This window comes from Anabas testudineus, chromosome 10 (assembly GCF_900324465.2).
Source record: "Anabas testudineus chromosome 10, fAnaTes1.2, whole genome shotgun sequence".
Classification (NCBI taxonomy): Eukaryota; Metazoa; Chordata; class Actinopteri; order Anabantiformes; family Anabantidae; genus Anabas; species Anabas testudineus.
The window spans coordinates 7,361,485-7,388,638 of NC_046619.1; the positions used below are offsets into that span (position 1 = coordinate 7,361,485).

The following is a 27,154-nucleotide window of genomic DNA, read 5'->3' on the forward strand; positions in this document are numbered from 1 at the left end:
ATCAAGAGGTGCTTGATCAGTTGCAAAAATAAAGGACGTCATGTTAAAATAATTTATTCCGCTGTGTACTGTAAATAGCAATTGTGATACACATGGTAGCATGTATTTAATGACAGCATGTGCAAGACACACAAGCTTATGGTTGTGTGCAGCGCTGCAAGTTATTTTGATCAATTTGGTGGATTTTTATTTTTATTAATTTTTTTACTAATTTTTATAATTTAGGTTATAAAAATGTCAGAATCGTCAAAACTGCTAAGATTGAGGGCGATGTCCTCAAAAGTCTTTGTCAGAAATAAAAGAGAATAAGATAAGTGAAAAAGACAAAAACATATACATATAATTTGGCTTATGACCAAAGAAGACTAAGAAAAAACAACAAATATTTACATTTGAATGAAGAGCACCAATGATTTGATCCGGTGATTATTGGCCCGTTCTTTGTGTTTTGTGTTGTTGTGTATGGTTATTTTTTTAGTATATGTATAAAGGCCCTCTTAAGGTCACTGCATCGCAAACTAGCTGACACTATAAATTGCTCCATGCTAAATACAGCACAGCACTTGTGCTTACAAAAATAAACATTAGAGAAATAAATAGTTAAGAGTGCAATGACTTGCAAAAAGGATTATGAATTATAATACTCCCTGAGTGCCCTGTGCCATTCATCTCCCAAATAAACATTAAATATGTCAACAGGGCTTCTATGCAGTGTACTAATTTATTAATACTCAACAACACTGATATGTTTTATAGTGTGTAATGACTATAATAGTCACATAATAATAGGACATAGTGGTGACCTACATTGACTTTTGTGGCCATTTCTGTATCACTGTTTGTATATTGGACTGTTTTTCTTATTTGTTTAAAATCCCATTTAAGGGCGGAAACTGCAGCACTTGCTTGAGCTATTAATGATGTAATACGTGGCAACGGTTGGTGTCATTCTTGTGCTTACCGCTTGTGCTTGTTGCTTTGTTATTACTGACCAACTCAGCGAAAAACAATGTGTGATACACATAATACTTTACCCATTTTACAGGTTTTCTATTAGTGGTTAGCGTGCTCTAGTCATTTCCCTCGAGAACATTAATACTGATGCCTTAGGAGGAAGGCTGACCAAGCTCTCAGGCACTCACTCGCGCTCTCTCTCTCCTCTCTCTCTTGCTCTATCCCCCTCCCTCCCTCTTATACCCACACCCTGGATGCAGGCAGGCGTGCACACACCGGCAGATTCATTCCGCTTCCGTATTGCTATCCCTTCTCCATCTCTGTGACTCTCTCCCACCCCGCTTTCTCCGCTGGTGGATTTTACCCCACTGCTGTGTGGAACACCGGTAAGAAAGACTCATCTATCCTTTAGTGTGTTCTTCATTTGTCTGCGTCCATGTGTCTCTCTCTAATTCTGTTTTGCAAGGAGTCAGACAAAGGGCTGGGGTGTGGCTGGATGAACAGAAGCTGACTGCTGATGGCAGCAGAGAAATGATGTGAGAGAAGGATGCAGGCTGATGATGGCTGTGATAAGGAAACAATAGGACAGATGTTTGGATAATTAGGTTTTACTGATTAATTGAAACGGATGGCTGATATAATGACATGTCAAGACTTGGCAAAGGTTAATAAAGACAGTATTTGTAGCTCTGAGTAAGTCAGAAATGATTCAGTGTTATTGTTTTATAAGAAACTGAAAACAGACAAATATCTGGCTACAAGCCCAGGATGTCAGTGTCTATGCCAAACAAATTCTGTAAGGCTTCATTCAGATTCAAACTAGTGAATATAATTTTACAGTAGCTTGGTTTGCCAATGATTCACTGCAGGCTGGTGGTGCAGGCTTGTCACATTTTCATAGCAGTCTCTCAGAGAGCAGTGGGTTCAAACCAGCATAACTGGTCCAGACTGTGAAAGGCAGATTAGTCAGACCTCAGGCTAGGTCAGGAATATGACTGCAGTGGAGCCTGTGGAGCATTACCTAGATCCACAAGGCTGCAGGGGTTGATGCAGAGAGAGAGAGAGAGAGAGAGAGAGAGAACGAGAAAGAGAGAGAGGGGGGATGCGGAGGAAGAGAACAAAGACCTGAGCTTTGGAGAAGGAAAAGCAGAGACAAAGGAAAGAACAGACAGCTGGGTAAAAATAGGCACATGTTAGCTACAGCGGCGTTTTGGAGAAGGCAATATCAAGACAGAGCATGTGTGGGAGGCTGCCTCCTCCCACACATGCATGCATGTCTGAGCTGCACATGTCTTGGCCACTCCCTTTATGTGAAATAGTCTGCCTGCATTTCTGATGTTGTGATGCTCTATTAATGACACTGCTACTAGACGTTTGGAATAAAGTGAACACTGTACCAAAACGGATGTTGAGTTATGGTTGCATGAACAACGCGACGGCAAACGGGAAAGGTCAAAGCTGGGTGCTCAGGTGTCTTTCTCATCTTTCACAGCCATAATGTCTGACAAGCCTGACATGACTGAGATCGCCCGTTTCGACAAGACAAAGCTGAAGAAGACAGAGACAAAAGAAAAAAACCCTCTGCCCACCAAAGAGAGTAAGTCGCCCTCATGTGCATTTCGGAAAAAATTTTGATTTTGTGTGTGTGTGTGTGTGTGTGTGTGTGTGTGTGTGGGCGTGCTTTCAAATGACCACAAGCTCAGCAAGCAGAGCAGCCAAAGACAAATTGCTGCAGCATTAGCCATCACTGGCAGACAGCAGATTATAGAGCAGCATGCCCTCAAAGAGTCACTGAACACAAACCTGCTCACCGACTGTTTCTTCTTCTCTTCTTTTACAGCCATCGAGCAAGAGAGGAAAGGCGATGCCACACCTTGATTTCTGAGCACATGAACAAAATGAAGCTGAGATGCCACAGCAAAAAGCACTTTCCTTTGATTCTCACAGTATTTCAATCTCTTACTTTGTCTTCAGAAAAGGGTGCTCTTGAGCTCCCTGGGGTGCTGTATGATTATATGGCATCCTCACATGGGGGCTCTCTTACCACTTGGGTGGAAAATCTTTAGCCTGGGTGCCTGTCTTGCACTGTTAGCCTGTAGCTAGCATGTCTCCATTATTGCCAAACTGGGTAGTGGTGTAGTGATGTAGCAGAGAGAGAAAGGCAGGCATCCAGGCTACAGGGAGGTGGGGGCTGTCTACAGACATGGGCGCAATGGGAGTCTAACCATGTGGGATGTTTTCTTATTAAACTTTTTACTTTTCTTTATGAAATAAATATGAAGACGTGGAACCAGTCAGACCTGTGCTTTTGCTGTCTCCTTTATGTCAATGTGCCGATTCACTGTAAGACACATACTCATGAGGCACGGACAATCCGTGCACAGGTTTTACAAATGGCCTGTATGGTACACACGTTATTGCAGTTTACAATTATGCAATTCACACCTCATGCATACTGAAGGCCATACTCGTCTAATAACACTAGAGCAATTTAGATCACGTTAGATTCTAGACAGTGTTCACTGCAGTAGCTGGGACCATATTTTACAGACAGACTCATTTAGGAAAAAAAATAATAACTTGCAATGTGCATTCCAAAACCCCATGATATATTTACAAGAAGCCATTTGAATAAATTAATAAATTATGAATATTTTATAAAAGTGTAAAATAAATGAATTCAGCATCCAAACTCCACTCATATGAACTTTCTAAGAGGCTTAACAAGGTAGCATGCTAGCATTTTGAGCTAGCTTGGTTTGCAGACCTAAAAGAGCCTCATCTGTCTGCAGTTAATAGATAAAAGATGAACTAGCAACAATCCAGGTTATCACTCCAAATTATTAGCAGCAGCAGAAGAAAGAATAACCAGATTCTTACACATTGATCTCTGCTGAATTTCTTTACATAGGTGTAAATAGAACATGTTTGGTGGTCAAAACCAGTATTTGAAGGGTGGGAACAGTTTCTTACTGAATAACTGAATGAATTTCCTTATTTCCATTTGTAAATATCAGCAGCAGAGGCAGCATCATGATTTCACACAGGAGAAAGGCACACTAAAGGAAGCTGTCACAAAAAGTAGCATAAAGAAAGTGCAAAACTTAAAATCTTGTTTGTTTGTTTTTTAAGTGGAGGAGCTACAGGCTGTACCATAATAATAATAATAATAATAATAATAATAATAATAATAATAATAATAATAGTGGTAGTGTGAAGTAACTATGGCTTGGATTGCATTTTATTTTTACTTTTTGCATTGTTGATAAGACAATTAATATTTTACTTTTTTCTTTTTTTTTTGGGGGGGGGGGTCCATAACATCAGCACTGCCACAGTCATTTACAGCCCAAAATATCCGCCTGACTGGCGTCTGTAATCCTGCCACCCATCCGCAACCTGTCGAGCTTGTCACCTCCTGATCCTTTATAGCCTCATTTCTCTCACCTTGCACCGCCATAAATCACCCACCCAGCTCAGCCTGGATGCCCCAATGTGTCTGAAATATTTAATAAACGCAGATTTACGCTTTAGGTTATTCTAAGCCTGGTGTAATTCAGCTGGAATAAATGTTATCCAAAGTTGCATGAAGAATAAAACTCATAGAGAAGTAAATAGAGGTTAAATTGTTTTTAGACTTTTATAATGTCACTTCCGATAAAATTAGTGTTTATTAATGTTATAAAAATATATATTATTCGCCCTGTAGAAATAAAAAAGAAAATGATTTCTCCAAACTTGTCCTTTGAGAGCCCACGTGATTTCACCCTGGAAGTTTCGATGTTTCTGGGACATGTAGCACTGATGCAAATCACGCCCCGTTAGATTAGAGCACCATTGTTTGCGGGTTATTAACCCATTAAAATCGTTAAAGGAGCTTTCAGTCAACGACAAATTATGAAGCTTCCCAGATTGATTTTGAATCGCTCTGTATTATTTCCCAGCGAGGTGTTGGAGGGCTCTGGGTTTCAGTGGTGCTGCAGAGTGAATGTGGCTGATATCTAATTAGTAAGGATTATCCTCACCTACACTTCGCCTCTATTGTGCGCAGGACCTCGCCCAACCGTCCTGCTATTGTGCGCCGCGCTGAGTGGATTGTTGTTTTAAGGGTTTTTTGAGTGGCTTAAAGGGGATTTGACAAGTGTCAGCGATTTCATTTTTAACAAAACGTAATGTTAATCATTAACTTCTCTCGCATCAAGTGTCGTTATTAGTATGAAATGACAGAAACTGGCGTGGTGGCCTGTTGATGATGGAGCATCCTAAATCAAGGAAGATAATCAGCAGGAAAGAAAAACAAGTAGTGCTGGATGATCCCAGCTTTATAAAACGATGATCAATATCAATCAGCTTTCAGATTTGGAATATATCATGATTATTACTTCTAAATCATAACTTATTACACTCGCATCCTAACTCACAGTGTAATGGCTCAACATTAAAACTCTTATGTGTTTATACTCTTGTAAATTCCAGACTGTTTTCACACCAAGTTGTTTCCCAGGGGAACATCTATTATCCTATTACCACGTCGATGCCAATGTCGCCCATGTGTGAGGCGGTATTTACATGACTATGTCCCGTCAGCTCCTGAAAGACTTTATGGCTTTGTAGTCCCTGTCGTTCCCCCTGGGACACCGGTGCCATTTCCCAAACGTTTCCAATTACACGGGAGGCCTCATGGTGGCTTTTCAGTGTTATGTTTCCGTAATGTGTCGCTGCTGGTTCATAGTTTGGGGAAAGCCAGTGGTGCTGGGTTAAATCCTTTAACAACATCAATGTGTCAGTGAGTGTCATAGAGCTCTATGAAATACTAAGTAGAAAACACAGTGGCTTTACTGAGGACAATCATTACGCATCATTTTAATAAACCAAACTTCACCTATGGTGGTCACAAACTGGAATTAAATGGCTGTGTTTTTACTATGATGCTTTATTTGCGGCCTATTGTCCGTGTGTGATCATACACTGATTGAATTTACTGGCTATGTTTTAATTTGTGGGAAAATGCGCGTAAGAATTCAAGTCTGGGAACGACAGGTGAATGAATGAGGGGCTGTTCAACTGTCTGCCTCGCTTCTTTGAAGTGCACTTATTCAACGACGGCTCCTATTTGTCTGTGGGACGCGGCAATCAATGTCGTCGTTGGCGCATTTTCACAGTGAAACGTTACCTGCAGGACAAATCTGTCAATCAAAGGAGCAAGACCATATAAATATCATCGGCGTGCAGTCTGGTTACAACTTCAGTTCTCGCCCTCCTTCTTGGGACTCACATCTGGGATACCTACCAACACACAGGCATCTGCTTGGAATACAGCTGCTATGGGACCACTGAACCTCCTCACAGCCGTGGTTCTGTCCATGTGCTGTCATGTTCCCCTTGCATTCGCTTGGTATGTCACTTATTTTGGAGGAATTAATTTAAGAACGACAAGAGTGTGATGTATCTTTGCTGTTGGTATAGTTACAGGGGAATAACGTGACTGTCTTGTTTTCTTTTCATAGGACCGTGAATAACTTCCTCATGACTGGACCTAAGGTGAATATATTATTTTTATTCATCTGTGCATCCAAATACAATATATTCGTTTTATATGACAGTAACTGGGAAATGCACCTATAATATATATTAGACATATATAATATTACAAATGCAATAATGAACAACAACAATAATAAATGACAATAATGTTTGCTTTCTCTCCCAAGGCTTTTCTGACCTACACCAGCAGTGTCCAAGTGGGCGCCAGAAGCGGAATTCAAGAATGTAAACATCAGTTTATGTTGGAGAAGTGGAATTGCCCCGAGAGCACACTCCAGCTATCCACACACAACGGCCTTCGAAGTGGTAAGACACTTGTTTCCACATATTTACGCAATGTGCGTAGCAATCGGCAAATGAGTTGTTCAGTTCCAGCAACTGTCAGCTTTGCAGAGGTTACTCCTTCAGGTGCTGCAGCGTGTGACCTGACCTTCGAGAAGGGACACAAATAAAACACAGAGAATTAACAGTATGACTGTACTTTACGCGCGGTTAGGCGCCTTTTACGCACAGCGTTTGAGCGATTATGTTTTAGCCGTGCCAACTTTTTGTGCCATGTCTAAAATCGTGCTTTTCTTTCTCTGAAACTTTTTATAGCCACACGGGAGACGTCCTTTGTCCACGCCATCAGTGCGGCAGGAGTGATGTACACACTCACCAAAAACTGCAGTATGGGAGACTTTGACAATTGTGGCTGCGACGACTCCAGAATTGGACAGACAGGTAAGGACATGACCTATGAAATCATATCCACTACTAATTTAAACTATGTGAAATACACTTTGGTTCTTGCAGTGTAATAACGTGCGTATATTTGAATCCCCAGGTGGCAGAGGGTGGATATGGGGAGGCTGCAGTGATAATGTGGCGTTTGGGGAGAAGATCTCTAAACAGTTTGTGGACGCGCTGGAAGATGGGCACGACTCACGCGCAGCAGTCAACCTGCACAACAACGAAGCTGGTAGACTGGTAAGATATGATTGTATCAATACCGAAGCCTGACAAGTTTGCTGTCACGTCTTAGGGCTATGTTATCTAGTTAAAATCAGTATTAGTAAATGGACGACACATGCAATAGACGCAGAATATTTACCATATGGGTTAAGATCCTGAACAAAGACACATTTATGTAGGTTTGATTATTAATTAATTCTCTCTCTCTCTCTCCCAGGCAATTAAAGCCACCATGAGGAAAGCCTGTAAATGTCATGGAGTGTCTGGGAGCTGCAGCATCCAAACCTGCTGGATGCAGCTTGCCGATTTCAGGGAGGTGGGAAACTACCTGAAGAAAAAGCACGAACATGCCAAGAAGCTGGAGATGGACAAGAAGCCCGCGAAGGCTGGGAACAGTGCGGACAATAGAGGAGCCATTGCGCACGCTTTTAGGAGCATCCCTCAGACGGAGCTCATTTACCTGGAAGATTCTCCGGATTACTGCATCAAGAACAAGAGCCTGGGAGTGCATGGCACCGAGGGCCGAGAGTGTGTGAAGGCCGGTAACAACTTGTCCCAGTGGGAGAAAAAGAGCTGCCGCAGGTTGTGCCATGACTGCGGCCTCAGAGTGGTGGAGAAGCGCGTTGAGGTTGTCAGCAGCTGCCACTGCAAATTTCACTGGTGCTGCACAGTGAAGTGTGAGAAATGCACACAAATTGTAACTAAATATTACTGTGCGCGTCAAGAGACCGGGAGGAAACCACTAAACAAAACAAAGCGCAGACACCGTGCGCAGCGGCACTGATTGTCAGTTATTCCACAGACTTTTTATTCATTTCATTATTATGGACATCAACACATCAACTGGTATAACTCTGTAGGTTAGAACAATGCCGTTTACATTTTGAACTACCACATCAGCCGAAGCCTTTTTGATGCACTTTATCTTATTGATTTGATTCTGTACATACATTAGATTATGTTTTTGATGATGTATTTTTATTATGCTGTTTCCTAATAAATATTTATATACTACATGTGACTCCTTCCCCGCTTATTTGTATATTGGTGGCCTACTGTCACGCAGCTTTACTAGAAAATAAAGTGCCGCCTAATGCCTCCTTTGAAGTGCGCATATAGGCGTTTCCTGAACGCATCACCCAATCAGCTTTCTGGGACCTGAGAGACAAAGAACAAAAGTCCCATTTGTTCTTCACTCATATAAGAGAAAGTTGAAGCACACCGGGTCATAATAGAGATCTGCTTTAAGAGCTAACGTTGTAGATGAAAATGGTGTATTCATTATTTTGGTTTCTGCCTCTCTTATATAAAATCAGCCCGACACATGCTTGGTAAGAGACGATCTACACTGTTTGCCTGTATCTCTTAGATATCTGGAGACAGATTTATCTAATTCTGTATTCTCTATTTCCCTCCATTTTCTTCTCAGGGTGGCAAGTAACTTTCTTATGACGGGATCTAAGGTAAATAGAAAACTAAACGGACTTCTACTTGACTCTGAGAGCTTAAAGACAATATTTCAAAATGGGATTGGAGTGATATAAATGACTTTTGCTGCCCCCCGTGCAGGCCTATCTCACCTATGCAAGAAGCGTGCAGGTGGGCACACAGAGTGGGATAGAGGAGTGCAAACACCAGTTCGCATGGGACAGATGGAACTGCCCAGACAGCGCAACACAGCTCAAGGGACTGAGACGCGGTAAGTCACCATTGTGCAGAATTACAATTCTTTATTTCTTTATTTATTTATTGCAGTTGTGTGCGCAAGTTCGTCATATCACATGACCTACTCAAATGCCAGCTGTGCGGAAAAAAGGCAGCAGTGTGTGTTTAGGTTATAGTAGACTGCATGTTATGATATGGTTATTATATCAAATGGTGATCACTGAGATCTCTTCCACTTTTAGCAGCTTGGTGTTCTACACGTACACTGTTTCATAGGTGTTTTTCCCCATAAGAGACCTTGTCCACACGCATTTTCATGTCCCACGTTTCCTCTCGTTTAAAGCTACCAGAGAAACGTCTTTCGTCCACGCCATCAGTGCAGCAGGGGTCATGTACACCCTGACAAGGAACTGCAGCCTGGGGGAGCTGGACAACTGTGGCTGTGATGTGTCAAAGAACGGGAAGATTGGTGAGGATCATACCTACTGTAAATCTACTGTAACACAGACCTACTACAGAGCTAGAACAAGTTGCAATGACCTGCTGTGGTAGTTAACCTTATGTTTGCTATGCAAGCTAAGCATTTGAAATCTGTTTTGTTTGAGGATGTGAAAGTTGGTGATTAGATCTTAAGTGACATTTTGTGTGCAGGTGGTCGTGGCTGGTTGTGGGGTGGCTGCAGTGACAATACAGATTTCGGAGAGAGGATTTCCAAACAGTATGTGGATGCTCAGGAGACAGGTCAGGACTCCAGGGCTGCTGTCAACCTGCACAACAACGAGGCAGGGCGCCTGGTAAGTTATTTCCACAGCACAAACATCAGTGTGGCGTTTTACCGTTTTAAATCGTGCAGAGAAGTCAATGTAGCTCTCTCTGGTTTCCAACAGGCTGTGAAGGCAACAATGAAGCGCATCTGCAGATGCCACGGCATGTCCGAGAGCTGCAGTGTCCAAACCTGCTGGACGCAGCTGTCGGATTTCAGAGAAATTGGCAACTACTTGAAGATCAAGCACAGCCAGGCCCAGAAGCTGGACATCGACAAAAAGCGCATGCGAGCTGGCAACAGCGCGGACAACCGCGGCGCCATCTCGGACGCTTTCGGCAGCATCGCCCCGACAGAGCTCATCTACGTGGAGGACTCGCCGGACTACTGCAGGACGAACACCAGCCTGGGGCTGTACGGCACCGAGGGGCGCGAGTGCGTGCAGCACGGAGAGGGTTTGACCCAGTGGGAGAAGAGGAGCTGCCGCAGGCTGTGCCACGAATGCGGCCTGAGGGTGGAGGAGAGGCGCACGGAGGTGGTGAGCAGCTGCAACTGCAAATTCCACTGGTGCTGCAAGGTGAACTGCGAAGACTGCTCTCAGGTTATAGTCAAGCATGTGTGCGCCAGGAGGGAAGGAGCAGACGGACACGGCTTTAGAAGAAAGTACCGCGGTCCCAAATGAACACTAACGATTCCCAGGATCACAGCTACAGGCCTGATGGTGAAGATGTTATCTAATGTTTGCACTTTTATTCTTTTTTTGTATAAATACCTGCGTGCCTATTTATGAACATTGTGCTTTGTTTAAATAAACATTGAAAATAAAGATTTCTGGCTGTTATTTATTTTTATTTTTTTTTTACTTAATGAATCCTGGGCTCGTTGGACTTTATGACAGGGCACCAGATTGCGTCCATTACAATATGAATGGAGTGAATACACTTAACAGAGGATTACATGGATAACACCGTGCTGTTCACACCTAACCAAGGTGTTGATCCAGCGTTGATCCGGGCATCGCTTTGATGTCAACGTGTATTGATTTCATTCAACGGGCTGTGGAGGCTATGAAAGAAAAATCAGGGGAGTATTTCTACCACTGGAAGCTAGAAGGTAAAGTAAGGCCTGATAATGCGGAACACCACCAGTTTGTTCTGGTCTTTGTCACAGCCCACAGACGATGCAAATGTGCCAAACACATCAAAGCGCAAGGAGGAAGCGCACTGACAAACTGCAACTGAAAGTCTGAGTGAACATCTCTCATCAGCTTAGGTCACACTAGGGTCCAGCTATTACTGTCAATCCAGTGAGGATTCATTCCACCGTGAATGCAAGTTAATTTCTAATCTCATAATTTGCAAGTAATCTGGTCTAAGAGGAGCCTCATCTCCGCCCACTGGCCCATCTGTGTCTAAAAAGACCTATTCATTCGCATGTTTCTTTCCTTTACCCCCCCTGTATCTGCAAAAAAAAAACCTTCCTCTCAGCTGGACGAGTCATAAATCTGCCACTGTCTCAGTTGAATGAGTGATGGCATGGATATTACCTTCATCAGGGGGTCCATGCCTGGAGGAGAGAGAGAGAGCCTAACAGAAAGGGAACTGTTTTGATGTGTTTACAGACTAGTTACTATGTAAGTATTAGAGAGAAAATACAATGTGAATGATCACTTCATTATACAACATACTGAACACTAAGCAATTCAAACGTAACAAATCAGTTCATGCTTGGCGCCTATACAAAAAGCTCAACAGTACACACTGACAGGCAAGCACCTCAATACACAATAACAACACTACATATGCACATGTTCTTCTGCAGGACTAAATATGGACCAGGCCGCAGAAAACGTCTTTTTTTAGAAAGAATAGAGAAGTTGAGATACTACACTCCCTCTCTCAGACCAAAACACTCCCTCCCATTTGTCTGTTTGCTTGTGGGGATGTCCTGTATTTCCCGTGCTGTCCTGCTGTGTGTTAATGAAGGTTTCACCCCACTGCAAGCCCTCACAGACCCGCCTCTCATCTCTGCTCTCCACTGGGAACATTATTGGCTCCATATTGATCCTGTATCATGCTTGTCTGTGCTCTGTATGTGAGGTGACAGCACAGAGTCCTATTGTCTGAGGGGAAACGTCTCCCTAAAAAGTGTACTTTCCAACTAAAATGCAATGTTTGATGTCCCTGTCTAGGTTCATGAATTTATTTGTGCACAGGTTTTTGAATTAGCTTGCATTGTTTTCTGAACAAAGCTCACACCAGCTTAATACAAAGTTGATGAGTGGTGCCTGCATAGATTTATAATGATTATACTGTATCTCATTTCTCTTCCCCAGTGGCAGTTTCATGTTTCCAAATCAACACAGAGGAGGAAAACAGGCAGAGGGGGGTGATCTCCTGCCAGTACCCCCCAGGAGGACACATGTATTCACCCAGACATGCCTGGGGGTCTTCGGGTATCTGAGCATGATTGATCATTCCTTCTTCCCCACTGCCCTCCTCTCTCACCTGGGTGTGAGATACCAAGAGGCCTGCGGCTGGTATGCAAGATCTGACACTGCCTTAAACAGCTCCATGCTATGAATTACAATTTAAAAAAAAGCATGCATGAGATTACAATGCAACATGAATTAGACACACACATTATTAGTCACAACAGAGTTGGGTTTGTGGTAGCAGTGTAGCTATGTGAAAGGAAGTAAGCAGGACCTATGTTTAGAGTTCTCTGTAGTGCACGCAGCTTCTAACTTTAAATGTTTCATATCCTTTTACGAGCAACAGAAATTTCTACTTTAGCCTTTTACACAATAGGCGCAAAAGAACACACCACACCACAAGAGTGCTTAAGTGTCTTATTTTGTCTATGCAAACTACAAGAGCAGCAGTGTTGTTAGTCCACGGGAAAGCAAGGAGGTCTTGCTATCACCGAAAGGATGAGTTTCAATAATGCGCCTTCTAAAAAAGAGGTGATGGGATGGAATTCACAAAGTCTATCCAACTACATGAGGAGGGTGAGTATTAAACACACACACAATACATCCTGTATATATATTTTATATATATATATATATTATATATATTTTCTACATATACATACACACACACACGCCTTAATTATTTGTCTTTAAAACATGTGTGACGTCTTATGTTTTCCTCAGCTTCAGTTAACGGGCTGTGACAAAGTGGTGATAAAGGGCAACATAACTGGAGCACAGTTTATGGTGAGTCTACTTTTCGTGTCTTATCTACGATCATATTCTAAAACATTCCAAGCGACCGATTCTCTATTTTTCATCATTCTCAAATCCACATCATCCAGCAAATGACTCCGTCTGACCTTCAAGCGTTCCCCAGCCTTTATCATTCGTGAGTTTGACTGAAAATATCTTTTTACTGTAATGACGCCTTACAATTCTCCAGCCAAATATATTAAAACAGTCCTAAAGATGTTAGTTGGGGCCACAATTAAATGTAGCAATGCACACAATAATTGTGTGTATAAATTATTTTTATAGATTCATTACAAAGATCCAGAGAGAAATCAAAAAGGAGGAGCCGAAGAGGAGCCTTGTTCCTAAGTGAGAAAACAGTTTATTTTACAGCTTTTACTGAATGCATAAGTAAGTGCAACCAACAAAGCACAGCTTTCATATTATTTGTTTTTTCTTTTTGCAGCTTAAAGGCACACGCGTATCCAAAACAAGGTATAAGCCAGTTAAATCTAACTATCTCACTTATTTAAAGCAATTGTTTATTGGGCATGACACCTTTATTTATTATTATTATTTTGATGTATTTTGTAAAACAGTATTTGTACAGGACAAAGACCCTTGGGACTCTGATGAACTTGTAAGCAGAAAAGGTTTTAACATTAAATACTTTTATAAATGCAAACTATTTCATCTTGTTGTTTGATATATGTTATGTATGTTATGTGGTCTGACTGTACTCAAGTTCACACGTATGTGCCTTGGTCAGGATAATGAAACTGAATGTGACTATGAGTGTCCAGAACTGGAAGAAGGTGCAGACGGATACATCTGTGCTATGACTGAGTCACAAACTGCTGAGGACACTGGCAAGAGTGAAATTGGCTACGAGCCACCCGCTTATGCAGGCACAGTGAAGCCACCCCGACGCCTGAGAGAAGCTAATATTCACGACTGTTATTCCAGAGGTAAAACAAAGCAATAATGGCAAGCTGTGCAAAAAAAAAATGCTTCAAGAGAAGAACGGGTGTTTATGTTTCCCAACGTATTCTTGTTTTTTGTATGTGAGAAATCCCCAATCCTGCTGTAAGAATTTCAAAACTTCAATTTCCTGACCCATCAAGAATAAACTCTACCCTTGGGAGACCTTTAAAAATATCAGGTAACTTTACATTTTATTACTTCACAATTAGTTTATTAATAGTTTTTTTGTTTTTTGTTTTCTTTCAACATGTCAGACACACACACACACACACACACACACACACACACATACACACACAGATCATTAATGGCTTTGGCCATTTAAAGCCATTTAAACCTATGTTAAACATATTTTCCCATTCCTAACACCAGTCAGCCACGCCATTCCACATATTGACAGGAGCAAGAAGCCTGGAAAACCTGCCACATCACAGACAGGCCTCGTAGGATTACGTACGTACTGTTTATTACGCTATATTTGTGATGATAGCACAAATTCAGAGAAACTTTGCAACTGTGTCTCCTACGAGGTTTGTGTTTCACGTTATTCATAATGTCCACAAGAGGGCAGTGCTGTCAAGGGTCCGGACTCACCCACCAGCAGGATCCCTCAACCAAGGAGCCCCAAACCCAGAGACTTGCCCAATAGGTATCTGAACAATTTACACCAATAGTAAGCACTTCACTCTAAATAAATTAAGTCCTTAAGTTTTTAAACTATGTTCTAATTTTTTTTCCCCCTCACAGACCAAGTAGGTTCATTCCTCCTATACCAAAAGAACCTGCTAAGGTTAACAACCCAACAGCAGGACAGGTGAGAATCAAAAGTGGAATCCCAATCAGGCCGCAACAGAAACATATACTGTGCTAAATGGAAAACACACATTATATTAACTTTTTTGTGCAATTACACATCTTGGGCACTTTCATAAGGAAAACAGTAGATGGCAACGTTGTAACATGTACATAGCAATATGGACTTTTTCATGTGCTCTGATAAACAGTTTTTTATTCTCTAGGTAATTGGAAATATCTTTCGTTACATTTCTTTTTATAATACAAATTATTTAATAATTCATTTTACTTTACTGAACTTTTTCATCTCAAAAGACAAACGGGAAGCGTTTGATTACTTAGTCTTTACTTTGACTGTTTTTGTGCATCCAGGGTTTGGATCCCAGCTGGTACGTTGGAAAGGTAACCAGACATGAGATCGAAGTAGCTCTCCGAGTGGTGAACAAGGTCAGGTGCTGCCTCTTACAGTCTTACATAGCACATCTGTTTTCATTCTGAAGCACAGACACGTGTGACAGATATATATATATATATATATATACACACATATATATATATATATATATATATATATATACACACACACACACACACACACACACACACACACACACATATATATATTACATATTTCACACATTTTAATTTTCAGTATCATGTTAAACTGTGTATGTTTGTATATGTGCACTTTTGTGTTTAAGGATGGTGCATTTGTGGTGAGAGACAGCACAAAAGGCTTTGCTGAACACCCCTTCACTCTCATGCTGCTGAAACAAGGCAAGGTTTACAACATTAAGATCCGTAACCAAGGCGACTCCTACTCCCTCGGCACTGGCATAAACAACAACAAGGTAAAATAATGACACTACTGTCTCTATTGCTAAAAAAGAAAGGGGAAAAGTCAGTCTGTTCCCTAGAAGTAAACTCAAAAGTTGGCATATTGTGGTTGGCCTCAGGCAGCGTTTGATGCTGACTTGTGCTGCACTGCATCATTAGGTCCCTGTCATCTTTTTGTGTACTGCTGTGATACAGAGTTTCCCTGGGGTGAAGGAGATGATTACCCATCATGCACATACCCCGCTGCTGCTCATTGATGCCACAGACGAGAACTCTGAAGTGCAGAACAAGTGTTGTCTGCTGTACCCTGCAGGGCTCTGACCAGTAGCAACACCAGGCTTAAAATGGGTGTTTGCATCTATCTCTGTGTTTCTGCATGGTAAATTTGTGCACATTGCGAACATCCAAACCGTAAAACTGTAAAAGTCACTGTTATGTAATTCCTCCTTTTGGTAGCTTCATTTGCATTTTTTGTAAAAAAAAAATAATAATAAATTAAATGTATTATTTTCACATTAGTGATGTTTCTTTATTTCCCCAGACACACAGCATTACCTCCGTTCTTCATGCCTCACTTTCAGGTCAAGCTGGCGGCTCCTGCTTTGGTGCCTCTCGGATTTTTCAAAAACACCAGCTTGTCGGGGCAGCCAACACAAACGATCAGATCACACTGCCTCAGCTGGGTTCGCACTGCAGGCAGAAAAGAAATATCTGGTTTCACAACTGCCTCTGGTCTAAGAATATATAAGCTTTCACAGCCAAGACAATAGTACTTAGGAGAAAATGGTACAAACGATAACCTTAATATTATACATTCCTCCCCTTTTTGTCGGGCTATTTCAAAGCACTATTTATTCATATAACTAAGACAAAGACATATCTTATTTGAAGCAACAACAGCTGTTGACAACAGATTTCTGTTTCACACATGCTAGAGCTTTTCTTTTCCTAGTACAAATTGTTAAAGTTTAACTATTGTGCTGTGACGCTCAGTTCCAGGCTTCGAGTTATCAAAGTGAGCAGATATTTATCATCACATAAGACAGCACAGTAAGTCGATGTGCTGACTGCTACTTTGCTCACATCCGATGCCCCTCTCGGCAAAGAAAGAAGCTGCAACATTATTCCTCACAACAAATGGTCTCATGAACGACTGCATGTGTAAAATCCTTCAGTTACACGTATTCAACTGCAGAATGTAATCCGCCAGATATCATTAATTATAACTCTGCACCACTGATATCCACAAGCAAGACTAAGTTGCGCAGCAGCTGGTGTAAAAAAAAAAAAAAAAAATCCACTTTCAGCTATCACAGTTAACATCTAAGATAACAGTTACATCATGTACTTTGCATATTTGCAAATCAATGATCAAGATCATCCTACTGTTATAAATGATGTTTACTCATAGTTCTTCAGGCATAAAGACATTGGACAAAGACAAATAGTAATACATACATGCCAGTTGATCCATGCAGTTAGACATGGAGTCCAGCCCTTTCAGTATGTTTTCCAGATCAGTGCAGGTAGGGGAAGCGGCTTGTCCTGTGTTCTTTTCCATCTGACAAATTAAATAAGAACAAAACAAACTAAAACAACTATCATATATTATACACAAACTCAAACAAACTTCACAGGCAATCCTGAACGCTGGCAAAATGCTCCAATCCAATGTCATACCCATAGGGTTAAAACTACGTTAATACAATTAAAAAAGGTAGGTGCCAAACAATGTAGTGTCTATAAAAACAACAGAACACAACATTCTCATTTTATGTATGTATTTATTCACTTAACAACCTAACAGAGCAGAACACTTTAGTAGCTACATAACAATTAATATTTGCAGACCATCAGCTGATAACAATCAAAGAGCTGCATTCTGCACATTACTGAATGAAACAGCCTGTTTACTGCATACCCACAAACAGAAAGCTGGAGCATGTCTGAACGCCTGCAGTCCTACAATTGCAGCACAATTCGCTTTAATACTGATCACAACACCGAAAACTTGTAAAAGAAAATAAGTAAATACATAGACATATTAGATCTGACTGAGTGTTTAGGCAGCTGTTTCAGGACTTTTGTCATCCTCCGGCTCCTGTTCTCGGTCTCCACAAACAGCAGCTCTGCACCTCTGATACGCTTCCTCCAGTTCGACCCCCAGCGCCGGGCTGGTCCGCAGTGCCACCATGTCATAGGCCATCCAGGTCAGCTGTACTGCAGGTGGTAAGGAAAGACGAGGACCTCAGATCACTTATATTAACTTAACCTTAACCTTACTTAGACTTGAGAGTTCACATGAAAGACATGTGAACTTGTCAAACACTGTGCAACAATGAAGGGAGCCGGGGTGAACGTTACCCACCTGACATGTTTTCGACGGCTTCAATCATCCTCTCTAAATCCTTGTTCAGCTCCAACATTTCGTCTATGCTGTTGTGCTCATGAGGCGAAGATGAATGGGCCATCTGACGTTTAATTACAAACTGTCATGTTGCTGGTATTAACTATAAAAAACATACTGGCTAATAGCATTAAGGCTGTTCAAAGCAGTAGGGGTAACTAGCTAACTAGCTAGATAAACTGTAGCTGGCTAGCTAGCTAACAGTGCTAACGTAGGCTAACGTTACCCTGGTGAACGTTAGCATCGTTGGTTCGGCTAAAATGAAAGATGTTGTTTTATCAGGTTAGTTATTTGTGACGAATACAGTTTTATACAAATACTAGAATACAGTTTTATACAAATACTAGAATACAGTTTTATACAAATACTAGAATACAGTTTTATACAAATACTAGCAGACACTCCTGTTTTAATAAATGTAGATAAACACTTACAGCAGGGGGTGTTTACCAGAGTGGATCTCGCGTTAGCATGAAAACAAATGACGATGTGCGCGTATTTAATAATAATTGAAAAAAAAAAAAAAGATGTAACTTCCTGTGATTTTTAGATAAATTATCAGACTAAAAACACATTTACCGTAAAATAATATTCAGTAGCCACGAGGTACAATACATTTTCTTAGCAAAAAAGTGATAATAATATAAATAGAAATTACAACTTGAGGTATCAAACAACTTGTGGTGAAGGAACAGGTGATCTAAGTCCCCATTTACAGAAACTTTATTTCTAATGAACAAAAACAAATAAATAAAATAAAAAAATGTATACTATTAATACAAAAAATGATACTATATATTTAAAATTAAATTGTACAGGTAAAAGTCACTTCTTGGTTGTTATTGTTCCACCATTTCTATAAGTTTAGTACTTCTGTGATATTTTAACTAAACTGACTTAATGTGGCTTTATTTGTGTCCCAAGCTCAAAAGAAATGAAAAAAGTTGTAAAAAAAAAATATATATATATATATATAATCTATCATTACAGGTGACTGAACTCGATTAATGTTGGAACTGTTTCAATGGAAAATGATTTTATTGAGGGTAAACAAAACCTGTGGAGGACCTGAACTAGCTGACAGCAGGAAAAAAGGAGAGAGAAAGGAGAAAGCAGGAACAGGCTACTTACCTGAGAAAACAACCAATGGAAAGAGACTGGGGGCGTTTCCGGGGAAATAGATAAAGCAGGTATGACAGGTGACATCTTAACATAAAGCAAGGGCAAACAGACAAGTAAGGGGTGGAGAAGAGTAGCCTTAAAGTTAGAAGCTTAGACACCTTCAGTTGTATCGGCTCGCACACATCAAATACCTGCAAAGGACTGGACAAGAAAAGGATTTTTAAAAGCTGACAAAGTCATCGTAGAAACGTTTGGACATCAAAAGGAAGGACATCCAGAGGCAAAAGAAGAGATTCTGAGAGGTGAGAAGAACTCTGACAATGTCTTCATTTGAGGCCCAAGGCCAGTCTCCTCCTCGGTGTGGCCCACAGTTCCCCAGCCTTGGCCAGGAGCCCCCTGAGCTCAGCATGTACAGTGACTGCTACTACCCTCCTCCCTCTCTGCCGAGTCCTCAGCGCACTACTCCGACTTCCTACGAGCTGAGCGACTACACCACCTCCTCTTCAAACCCTTACCTCTGGTTCAATGGCTCTGGGATCAACACACCACCATACCTGGCTACCACGGGCCCGCCTGGTAACCCCGGCCCACCCTTTGTCCCTCAACACTACGGCATGCAGAGACCATACCTCGGCCCACCAGGAGCTGGGGGTCCAGGAGGAGAGCTGAGCTGGTTCTCTCTTCCCTCGCAAGAAGACCTGATGAAGCTGGTCAGACCTCCATATTCCTACTCAGCCCTCATTGCCATGGCTATTCACGGAGCACCGGACAAGAGACTGACGCTGAGTCAAATTTACCAGTATGTAGCTGACAACTTCCCCTTCTACAACAAGAGTAAAGCGGGCTGGCAGAATTCCATCAGACACAACCTGTCACTCAATGACTGCTTCAAAAAAGTACCCAGAGATGAGGATGATCCAGGTAATAGAAATGTATTTATTCACATTTTTCATTATTTAGTTTTGTATTTTTGAATGTGTTACATATTGTAAAGCTATATTCTTATTTTTGAAACATTCTTGTGAACTGTTCATTCTGATATCACAGGAAAGGGCAACTACTGGACCCTTGACCCAAACTGTGAGAAGATGTTTGACAACGGAAACTTCCGCCGCAAAAGAAAAAGGAAGTCTGACTCTCTCGCCAATGGAGAGGGAGGTTCTGGGGGTCCAGAGTCAGGGGACAGTGACAGGGGCAGTCCCAAACACTCTGGCAGCGCTGCTCTTAACATCTCCTCCACGCCGGACCGGATCCCCTCCCCTTCATCGTCAGGTCCCACTTCGTGTCTGGGCAGCTTCTTGTCTGAGATGTCTGGAGTGGCATCTGGAGGAACGGGTGAGGTGGGAGGTGATGGGTTAAGCAGGCCACTGCAGATTAACCTTCCATTAGAGGGGCCTCATAGACCCGTGCAGCCAGGAAGTTTTAGTAGCTATTCCCCCAACTCAGGTGGCCCAGAGTGGGTACCACAAGTGCCAGCTCCCCCTGTTCTCTCCTCTTCACCCACCCACTCTTCCTTAGGCTACACTAGCCCCATCCTCAGCCAGTACAGTGGGTCCAGTGGGCATTTCTACCCTGCGCTGAGCTCGACAGGAATCATCTATCATCGTGAGGGCACAGAGGTTTAATAAGGAAACTGGGAAATTTACGTGTCTGGTCATTTTTGTTCTGTTGTTGAGATTCTGTTGTGAAAAACAACACACACACACAAACACACAGAGAATATTTGCGCTGACTGAGACAGTTGAGATCACTATAGCGTGTGACTGCAGAGTAAAAAGGCTTTGATTCCCACAGGAACGGCTGACTAAGCTGCAGCCGTCTACGAGCGTCAGTCCCTGAAACCGTCGTCAACTTAAATATCAGATCCTCAGTCAGCTTTTATTCTAACCAAAGCTGGTCTCTATCAGATCTGACTCATTATTAACAGATCCTGGCTGTGATCTGCTGACATCAGGCTGGTATATACGAGTATTGATGGTATCACCAACACAATGCTCAGACAGCACATTTAGAGGTGTAGTTAAATTACACCACTGTCTACATTGTGTGTGTGTGTGTGTGTGTGTGATCGCTGCCTTCATAGAATCAGCTAAAGGTAAAAGGTAGAATGTTTTTACTGCTTATTAAATGAACATACAGTCTTGGAGTTTGATACACAAGTGGTAATTTTACTTTGTAAATATGTCTGTGTTATGTTATACATCTACGTTGTTTCTTGGTGCATCTGTTATTGCTATATGTACAAAAAGGATTTTTAATGTATGGTATATTCTATATATGTTGTGTTTTTGATATGAATAAAAGGTTTTCAAATTCATACATACATCTTTTGCATTAGTTATTTTATTTTATGTCAAACAGTGCCAAAAAATGGAAAAAGAAAAACAAGACAATAAGCACTTACTGACAGAAAACAGTCCTGTCAGAAAAGCGATGACCAGTAGTGTAGAACCTGCATGTCAGTGAAACCTGATCTCTGTGTGATGGATAGTTAACTGATTCTCCTAAACGATGACAATCCACATTCCCATGCGGTCCCTCTTTCCTACGCTAAACACTGAAATCCTTCTCTGTTACACCACCTATACACAGATACTGCTGACCAAGGACCAAATGTTAAAAAACAAATGTCGCTGTTCATTATAGAATCAAAACAGTAAATCAAATAACAAAGCTCTGTACAGGCAATATATGGTGTATATAGTATGTTTTCAATGCAAGTAAACAGATTTATTGTCATAGGCACAGAAAAAAAGAAGTTCACTGAGTAAGTCTGACTGCCATTCATAAAAAAAATGCACTGTACAGGACAATGGCATAGTATTTAAAAGAGAAATGAAATACAAAAGTAAAGATTACAAAACTGGACAGTGAAGTGTTAAGTGCAACCACAATGAGCTTTTAATAAGTCAGGTGGATAACAGTTGACACAGAATTTGCCTTCATATCACAGATTCCACTTCATTTTCCAACACTTGGAGCACATTAGGGACTATTGGGAGCCCACGACTCCCCCTGCCACGTTGTAAATTACACATTACTTAATAATAACAAGACAAAACGTGTTTAATTGTGATCACTGAAGCCTTTTTAAATTATTTTACTCGGTTTATGATGCTCTTTAATTGTCCTACAGATATGTTATTTAAATAAATATAAACAGACATTGATCGCTGTCAGCCTTAGGCCTTTATTTACCCTGAAACACAGGCAGCATGGCATACATTTACACTAAACACAGGAAAGAAAGAAAAAGAAAGAGAAAGAAAGAAAGAGAGAAAGAAAGAAAAGAAAGAAAGAAAAGAAAGAAAGAAAAGAAAAGAAAAAGAGAGAAAGAGACCAGACTCAGATCAAGTGTAATGTAATATCCTGGTACAAAAGAAAAAGTATATTAGTGGTTGGGGGTTAGGAGGTCAACCAGTCAGAATTTGCATAACTGATTTCAAAACAAGTGATGAGGTTGCATGAAGTCCTGCTTTATCAGTCAGGTCACACTCGCTAGCATATCTGATTTAACTGCGTGAAATGTAGTTCTACAAACCTCAGAAGTCATTCAGGGAATCATGACTGTGCCAAACCCATATGCAAATACAATATGTTTAGACTAACAGAGTGGCTCTGGAGCATCTAAAAATAAATTAAAATAATTTAAAAAAAAAGGCGGGAAGATGAGATGAACAGAGATGAAAGCTGACAAGTATAGAAAATATCAGGATACTGGTGTTCAGACATGTGACACTTCCATCCCTAATTATAATGGCATGTTACAGAAATTGTGCGCAGTTGTTGTTGTTGTTGTTGTTGTTGTTGTTGTTGTTGTTGTTGTTTTATTACAAGGATCTTTCGCTGGCAGGTGACAGACGTGGCCTTGAGAGCACATAGCGGTAGATAGCTATTGCTTTGTCAATCTGCTTGTCTTTTTTTTTTTTTTTAGACAGTTTCAAATTGATGCAAATTTGTAACCGTTTATCACATCACGGATGGGTATGACAGGGTCGCGGTGAGAATGCCGTGTTCCAGATGGAGCTTTCCAGATAAGAAATGGTCCAACCTGAGAGCGTTCACATTACTGACACCAAATGACTTCACTGAAAGCTGTAACACTATGCACATTTTCATATTTTGGGACTTCCCTTGTCTGTTTATCTGACTTTTCCCCATGGAATGTCTGCTCATATGCAATTATCTTTTCCAAGTAGACTATACAGTATTAGAAACTCTCATCAGATCACCTGTTTGATTTTATTTTTTCCCCTTTAGTACATTCAGAATTGAGCCACCATTTATTGCAGTGAAATCTAATATACATGGAACACACTAGCTTCTCGGTGAGTCAGGGATATGTAGCACAGCATCCATCAATCACATGTTAGTGTAGCTATGGACCTTCCTTGCCTCAGGCAGTAGAATTATTGCACAACAGAGTGATACGATTAAAATCTATAAATCCTCATCTCCACCTGCCGCCTGGCTCGTGGCAGTCTTCCACGCACCTGTCGAACTAACGAAATGCACCACAAACGCACACACACACGCACGCATTTGTGGGAGTCTGTGTTTGTGTGCATCTGTGCAGTGAGGGCATGCAAGCATGTGGTGTTTATAATATAAACTCAGCTACAGAACGATTACACCAGAGCTGCTGTGCATGAGGGATTTGTGTTTGCTGCCCTGATTATAGCACTATATAAAATATTTCATAGTTCACTCACTGTGCAGTGGATAATGTCTTAACAGGCAGTAAATCTCATCAAGATTCCTTTAAAGTGAGACCACACATTACTTCAGTTTGCAATAACTGCTACCTGAACAGAAGGCTAACTGTCCCGGTACCAGATTAACCCAAAACACACACAAGGACGAAAACACACGCGCCTTCTGTATTTACTAAAACAGTTATGCGCTATCTGGGCTGTTTAGTAAACGGCAGCAGAGAACATCAAGCCTGAAGACATGTCGTCATGCCCAGTGCTCCAGCTCTCCATTACCAGCTCACTGTTATGTGTAAACATCCATGCACACTCCAGACACACGCATTCAGGTGGTATAAAGGATTAAGTACCTCGTCCTCAGCCTGAAAGTCAATGAACGACCTTTTTCTTTTTTGGTGCTCCTCAGAGGTCAGTGGAAAATGACTGAATTCAGACCGTTTCTTATTCTGTCACTTGTCCTTGACTTGTCCATGAAATGCTCTGACTGTGAAAAATGTCCCGTTCTTGAATTGGCATTTGTACAGTCACATGTCAATAATCCAAATAACATTACTCAACAATATCCCAACTTCCATGCTTACATACTCAGACTCTCTGCAAGTTCCCATCTCCATTATCCAAAAAATCTTGGTCCATAAAAAAAAGTTCCACTGTGCTCAAATCTCATTAACATTTTCCACAAAAAGGAACACCAATGTGCCAGCTCCTTCTTCGTAAAATCCTGGATCCCAGTGTCTCATAGTCCGGAGAATAAGACAGTGAGAGATCTCCTCTTCCTAAACATGGTTTATATACACGATTTGGGGAAAACTGAAGTTTAAAGACAAACACAGAGCGCAATGAGAGTCTGTGTATATATGAATCATTGCTATTTCACCCTAAAATATTTTCTATGTCAACATGCTGTAAACATGGCGATATGAACTTGGTTTTGCAGTGAGGGAGGGAGAAGAAAGAAGAAGGGGGGAATACTGTAAGCCTTAGTGGATATCTGCTAAGCTGATCAAGGATCGAAGTATTCAGAAACCTCTTGTAATGTAGTGTTGTTTTTTTTTTTTTTTTTCATTTTCTTCTTTCCCATTTACTGACACGACACACAGAGGATTGTGTGTCATTAGTCAAATGTCCTATTTGTTTACCAGATACAGTAATTGCAGAGAGACTTAAAGTACTGCGCCAGGTGTTCTCCAGTTATTTGAACACACGTCAGATGTAATACCATGACAATCTGTTCCCCAAAGGATGTAGTCACGTTATCCAGAGGATGTATGATAATGACTTGGGTGTTCCCCAGACTTTTTCTGTATTGTCATTATGATGTTGGCATTTGGGATTTTGCATAAAACAGCAAGCATCGATTGCAATAAAATTTGTTTCAGACATTGAGGCACCCCTCAGGATGGAGTTTATTACTCATTTTGGTTTCGCCTTACCTTTTTGTCAGGTCAAATTACAATTCCCCTCTCACTTTTCTCATTGCTTTGTGTGTAGTGCTAATTGGCCAGTGTTGGCACGGTAACACACTGAAGGAAGATATAAAGATTTATGCTTTATATGAAATATGAACTGATACAAGAAAGTTTTTTGGTTTTGTTTTGTTTGTTGTTGTTTTCACAATAAAAACCTGCTGCATGGCATATTGCTGCCACACTGACAAAAAGAAAAAAAAAAAATCTCAATTTTTAAAAAAAATATTTTTTTCCTTTTAAGTTACAATAACATATTTTTATGTTGATACAGAGTGACCCTCTAGTAAGTCATAGCTACACCTATACAGGTGAAGAGCAAATACAGTACAATGCAACACGTATCAGTGTTGTTCTCAGGGAGGTTTGCCTATTATTCCTTATGACTGAAAGAAGGTATAACACTGCTCCACTGCTGATTAGATAAAGGTGTTTTTTAGCTTCCATGTGAATCGCAGACTTAATGAGGGTGGATTTCTGCATGCAGACTGTGGACGGTGTAGTTAGCAGGCCATGTGTGCACTAATACACATGGCAGAGAGAGACTCATTTATCTCCACGAAGCAGGTCTGAAAGTGAATCAGACAGTATGACGGGGATCCGAACTGCACAACATTAAAACCGCATGAAATAAAGAATGAAAAACTGGTTTCCAGTTTGCGCAAATGTGACCATTAACCTTCAGACACACGCTGTCCTCTAACCAGTGTGCCTCAGGCAGAATAGGCTAAGGAGCCGCTTTTCTCCTGTTCACAATAATTAAAAAAAAAGAGAGTTGTTCTTTGGGCGAAGTTGCTACAGGATGAAAATGCAAAGTTGTGGTGTTGTGGTAACCCAAGCCTCAGTGTTTTTAATATTCTGGAGAGAGGCTGCGGTTTGTTTGATTTGTTTTTTTTTTTTCCAGCCAGAACATATTGATATGTATAACAATTAATGCCTTGTGCTAAATACATGCTTATTTAAAGATTTACAAAAACGTTGCTAGATTTATTAAAGTTTAACCATAGATTCAACATTGTAAAAATTAGCTTCAGGCTTTGAGATTTCGTCACTGATAACCATTACAGTTGTAACTGCTGAATACATGCATGCTGAGCAAGCACGGACTGGGACTGGGACAGCACTGGCCGCACTGATATATCAAAGGACTCACCGCTGTGTGTAGACTCAGTAGAGCTCTTTGAAACTACTGACAAGCCATTATGTTGTAAACAAGCAGAAACGGAAATTTACACACAAAACACATGCGCATGAGAATGTCCACACATGGAGGCTTCATATGGACCAAAGAGAGAGAGATGTTAATGTGCTTTAGCTGCACATATCTATAGTGTCCCTATTTTAAACTTGATATCCTGATTAACCTTAATATCAAATTCAATGTGTTTGGTGACAAACTGGTGTGTGTGCCTCTTAGGTAGATGGAGACAATGTCACCACCGCGAGCATCACTCATAGCTTTCTATCTGAGGCCATTTTGTTATTGTTTGTGTCTGAGGGTTACCTCTGATGGATCACATATCACATCCACTTTGTGAAAAACAGTAACTGTCCCAACGAAACTGTTGGTCTCGCATGCTTGGAGACATTAGGCAGGTACAGGATGTCTTCCAAACCCCCATAGCCAGCGTGTTATGACACATTGTTCTGACTCCAGTGACAAAAACAAGGTGTGTTTTTCAGTACCTATCTAACCAGACTCTAATGGAGAGTTACTGATAGGGATTTTCCAGCAGATTTAGG

General features: G+C 41.1%; 5 protein-coding genes and 1 long non-coding RNA gene across 7 annotated transcripts; 5 read left to right on the plus strand and 1 right to left on the minus strand.

Annotated features, from left to right (window-relative positions):
* Window positions 1-1,218: 1,218 nt before the first annotated feature.
* tmsb2 (thymosin beta 2) lies at window positions 1,219-2,864 on the plus strand. The gene is made up of 3 exons (XM_026358049.1): window positions 1,219-1,340; window positions 2,447-2,551; window positions 2,795-2,864. The coding sequence occupies exons 2-3, from the start codon at window positions 2,452-2,454 to the stop codon at window positions 2,830-2,832; spliced, it is 138 nt and encodes a 45-aa protein (XP_026213834.1). The 5' UTR covers window positions 1,219-1,340; window positions 2,447-2,451; the 3' UTR covers window positions 2,833-2,864.
* A 3,780-nt stretch (window positions 2,865-6,644) lies between these two features.
* On the plus strand, window positions 6,645-8,656 carry LOC113160895 (protein Wnt-8a-like). Its single transcript, XM_026358358.1, has 4 exons — window positions 6,645-6,804; window positions 7,096-7,221; window positions 7,325-7,467; window positions 7,670-8,656. Exons 1-4 carry the CDS (start codon window positions 6,645-6,647, stop codon window positions 8,234-8,236), a joined length of 996 nt encoding a protein of 331 aa, XP_026214143.1. The 3' UTR covers window positions 8,237-8,656.
* Window positions 8,657-8,715: 59 nt separating this feature from the next.
* On the plus strand, window positions 8,716-11,573 carry LOC113161052 (protein Wnt-8-like). Its single transcript, XM_026358551.1, has 6 exons — window positions 8,716-8,783; window positions 8,882-8,915; window positions 9,022-9,151; window positions 9,461-9,586; window positions 9,769-9,911; window positions 10,005-11,573. Exons 1-6 carry the CDS (start codon window positions 8,716-8,718, stop codon window positions 10,560-10,562), a joined length of 1,059 nt encoding a protein of 352 aa, XP_026214336.1. The 3' UTR covers window positions 10,563-11,573.
* A 601-nt stretch (window positions 11,574-12,174) lies between these two features.
* On the plus strand, window positions 12,175-16,235 carry lcp2b (lymphocyte cytosolic protein 2b). Of its 2 annotated transcripts, none has more exons than XM_026358549.1 (14): window positions 12,175-12,890; window positions 13,038-13,100; window positions 13,199-13,245; window positions 13,395-13,457; window positions 13,555-13,583; window positions 13,688-13,728; window positions 13,858-14,056; window positions 14,158-14,250; window positions 14,445-14,525; window positions 14,637-14,721; window positions 14,820-14,886; window positions 15,240-15,314; window positions 15,569-15,718; window positions 15,864-16,235. In XM_026358549.1, exons 1-14 carry the CDS (start codon window positions 12,813-12,815, stop codon window positions 16,023-16,025), a joined length of 1,233 nt encoding a protein of 410 aa, XP_026214334.1. In that variant the 5' UTR covers window positions 12,175-12,812; the 3' UTR covers window positions 16,026-16,235. The 2 variants fall into 2 exon arrangements, with proteins under 2 accessions (XP_026214334.1, XP_026214335.1); XM_026358550.1 differs by having other exon boundaries at window positions 15,900-16,235.
* Window positions 15,240-18,815, minus strand: LOC113161053. The gene is made up of 4 exons (XR_003298724.1): window positions 18,546-18,815; window positions 17,163-17,265; window positions 16,260-16,394; window positions 15,240-15,361 (listed from the first exon to the last, which is right to left on the minus strand). It is a non-coding gene; the product is annotated as an uncharacterized LOC113161053 (long non-coding RNA).
* A 492-nt stretch (window positions 18,816-19,307) lies between these two features.
* foxi3b (forkhead box I3b) lies at window positions 19,308-21,550 on the plus strand. Its single transcript, XM_026357899.1, has 2 exons — window positions 19,308-20,154; window positions 20,281-21,550. The coding sequence occupies exons 1-2, from the start codon at window positions 19,554-19,556 to the stop codon at window positions 20,856-20,858; spliced, it is 1,179 nt and encodes a 392-aa protein (XP_026213684.1). The 5' UTR covers window positions 19,308-19,553; the 3' UTR covers window positions 20,859-21,550.
* The last annotated feature ends 5,604 nt before the right edge of the window (window positions 21,551-27,154 follow it).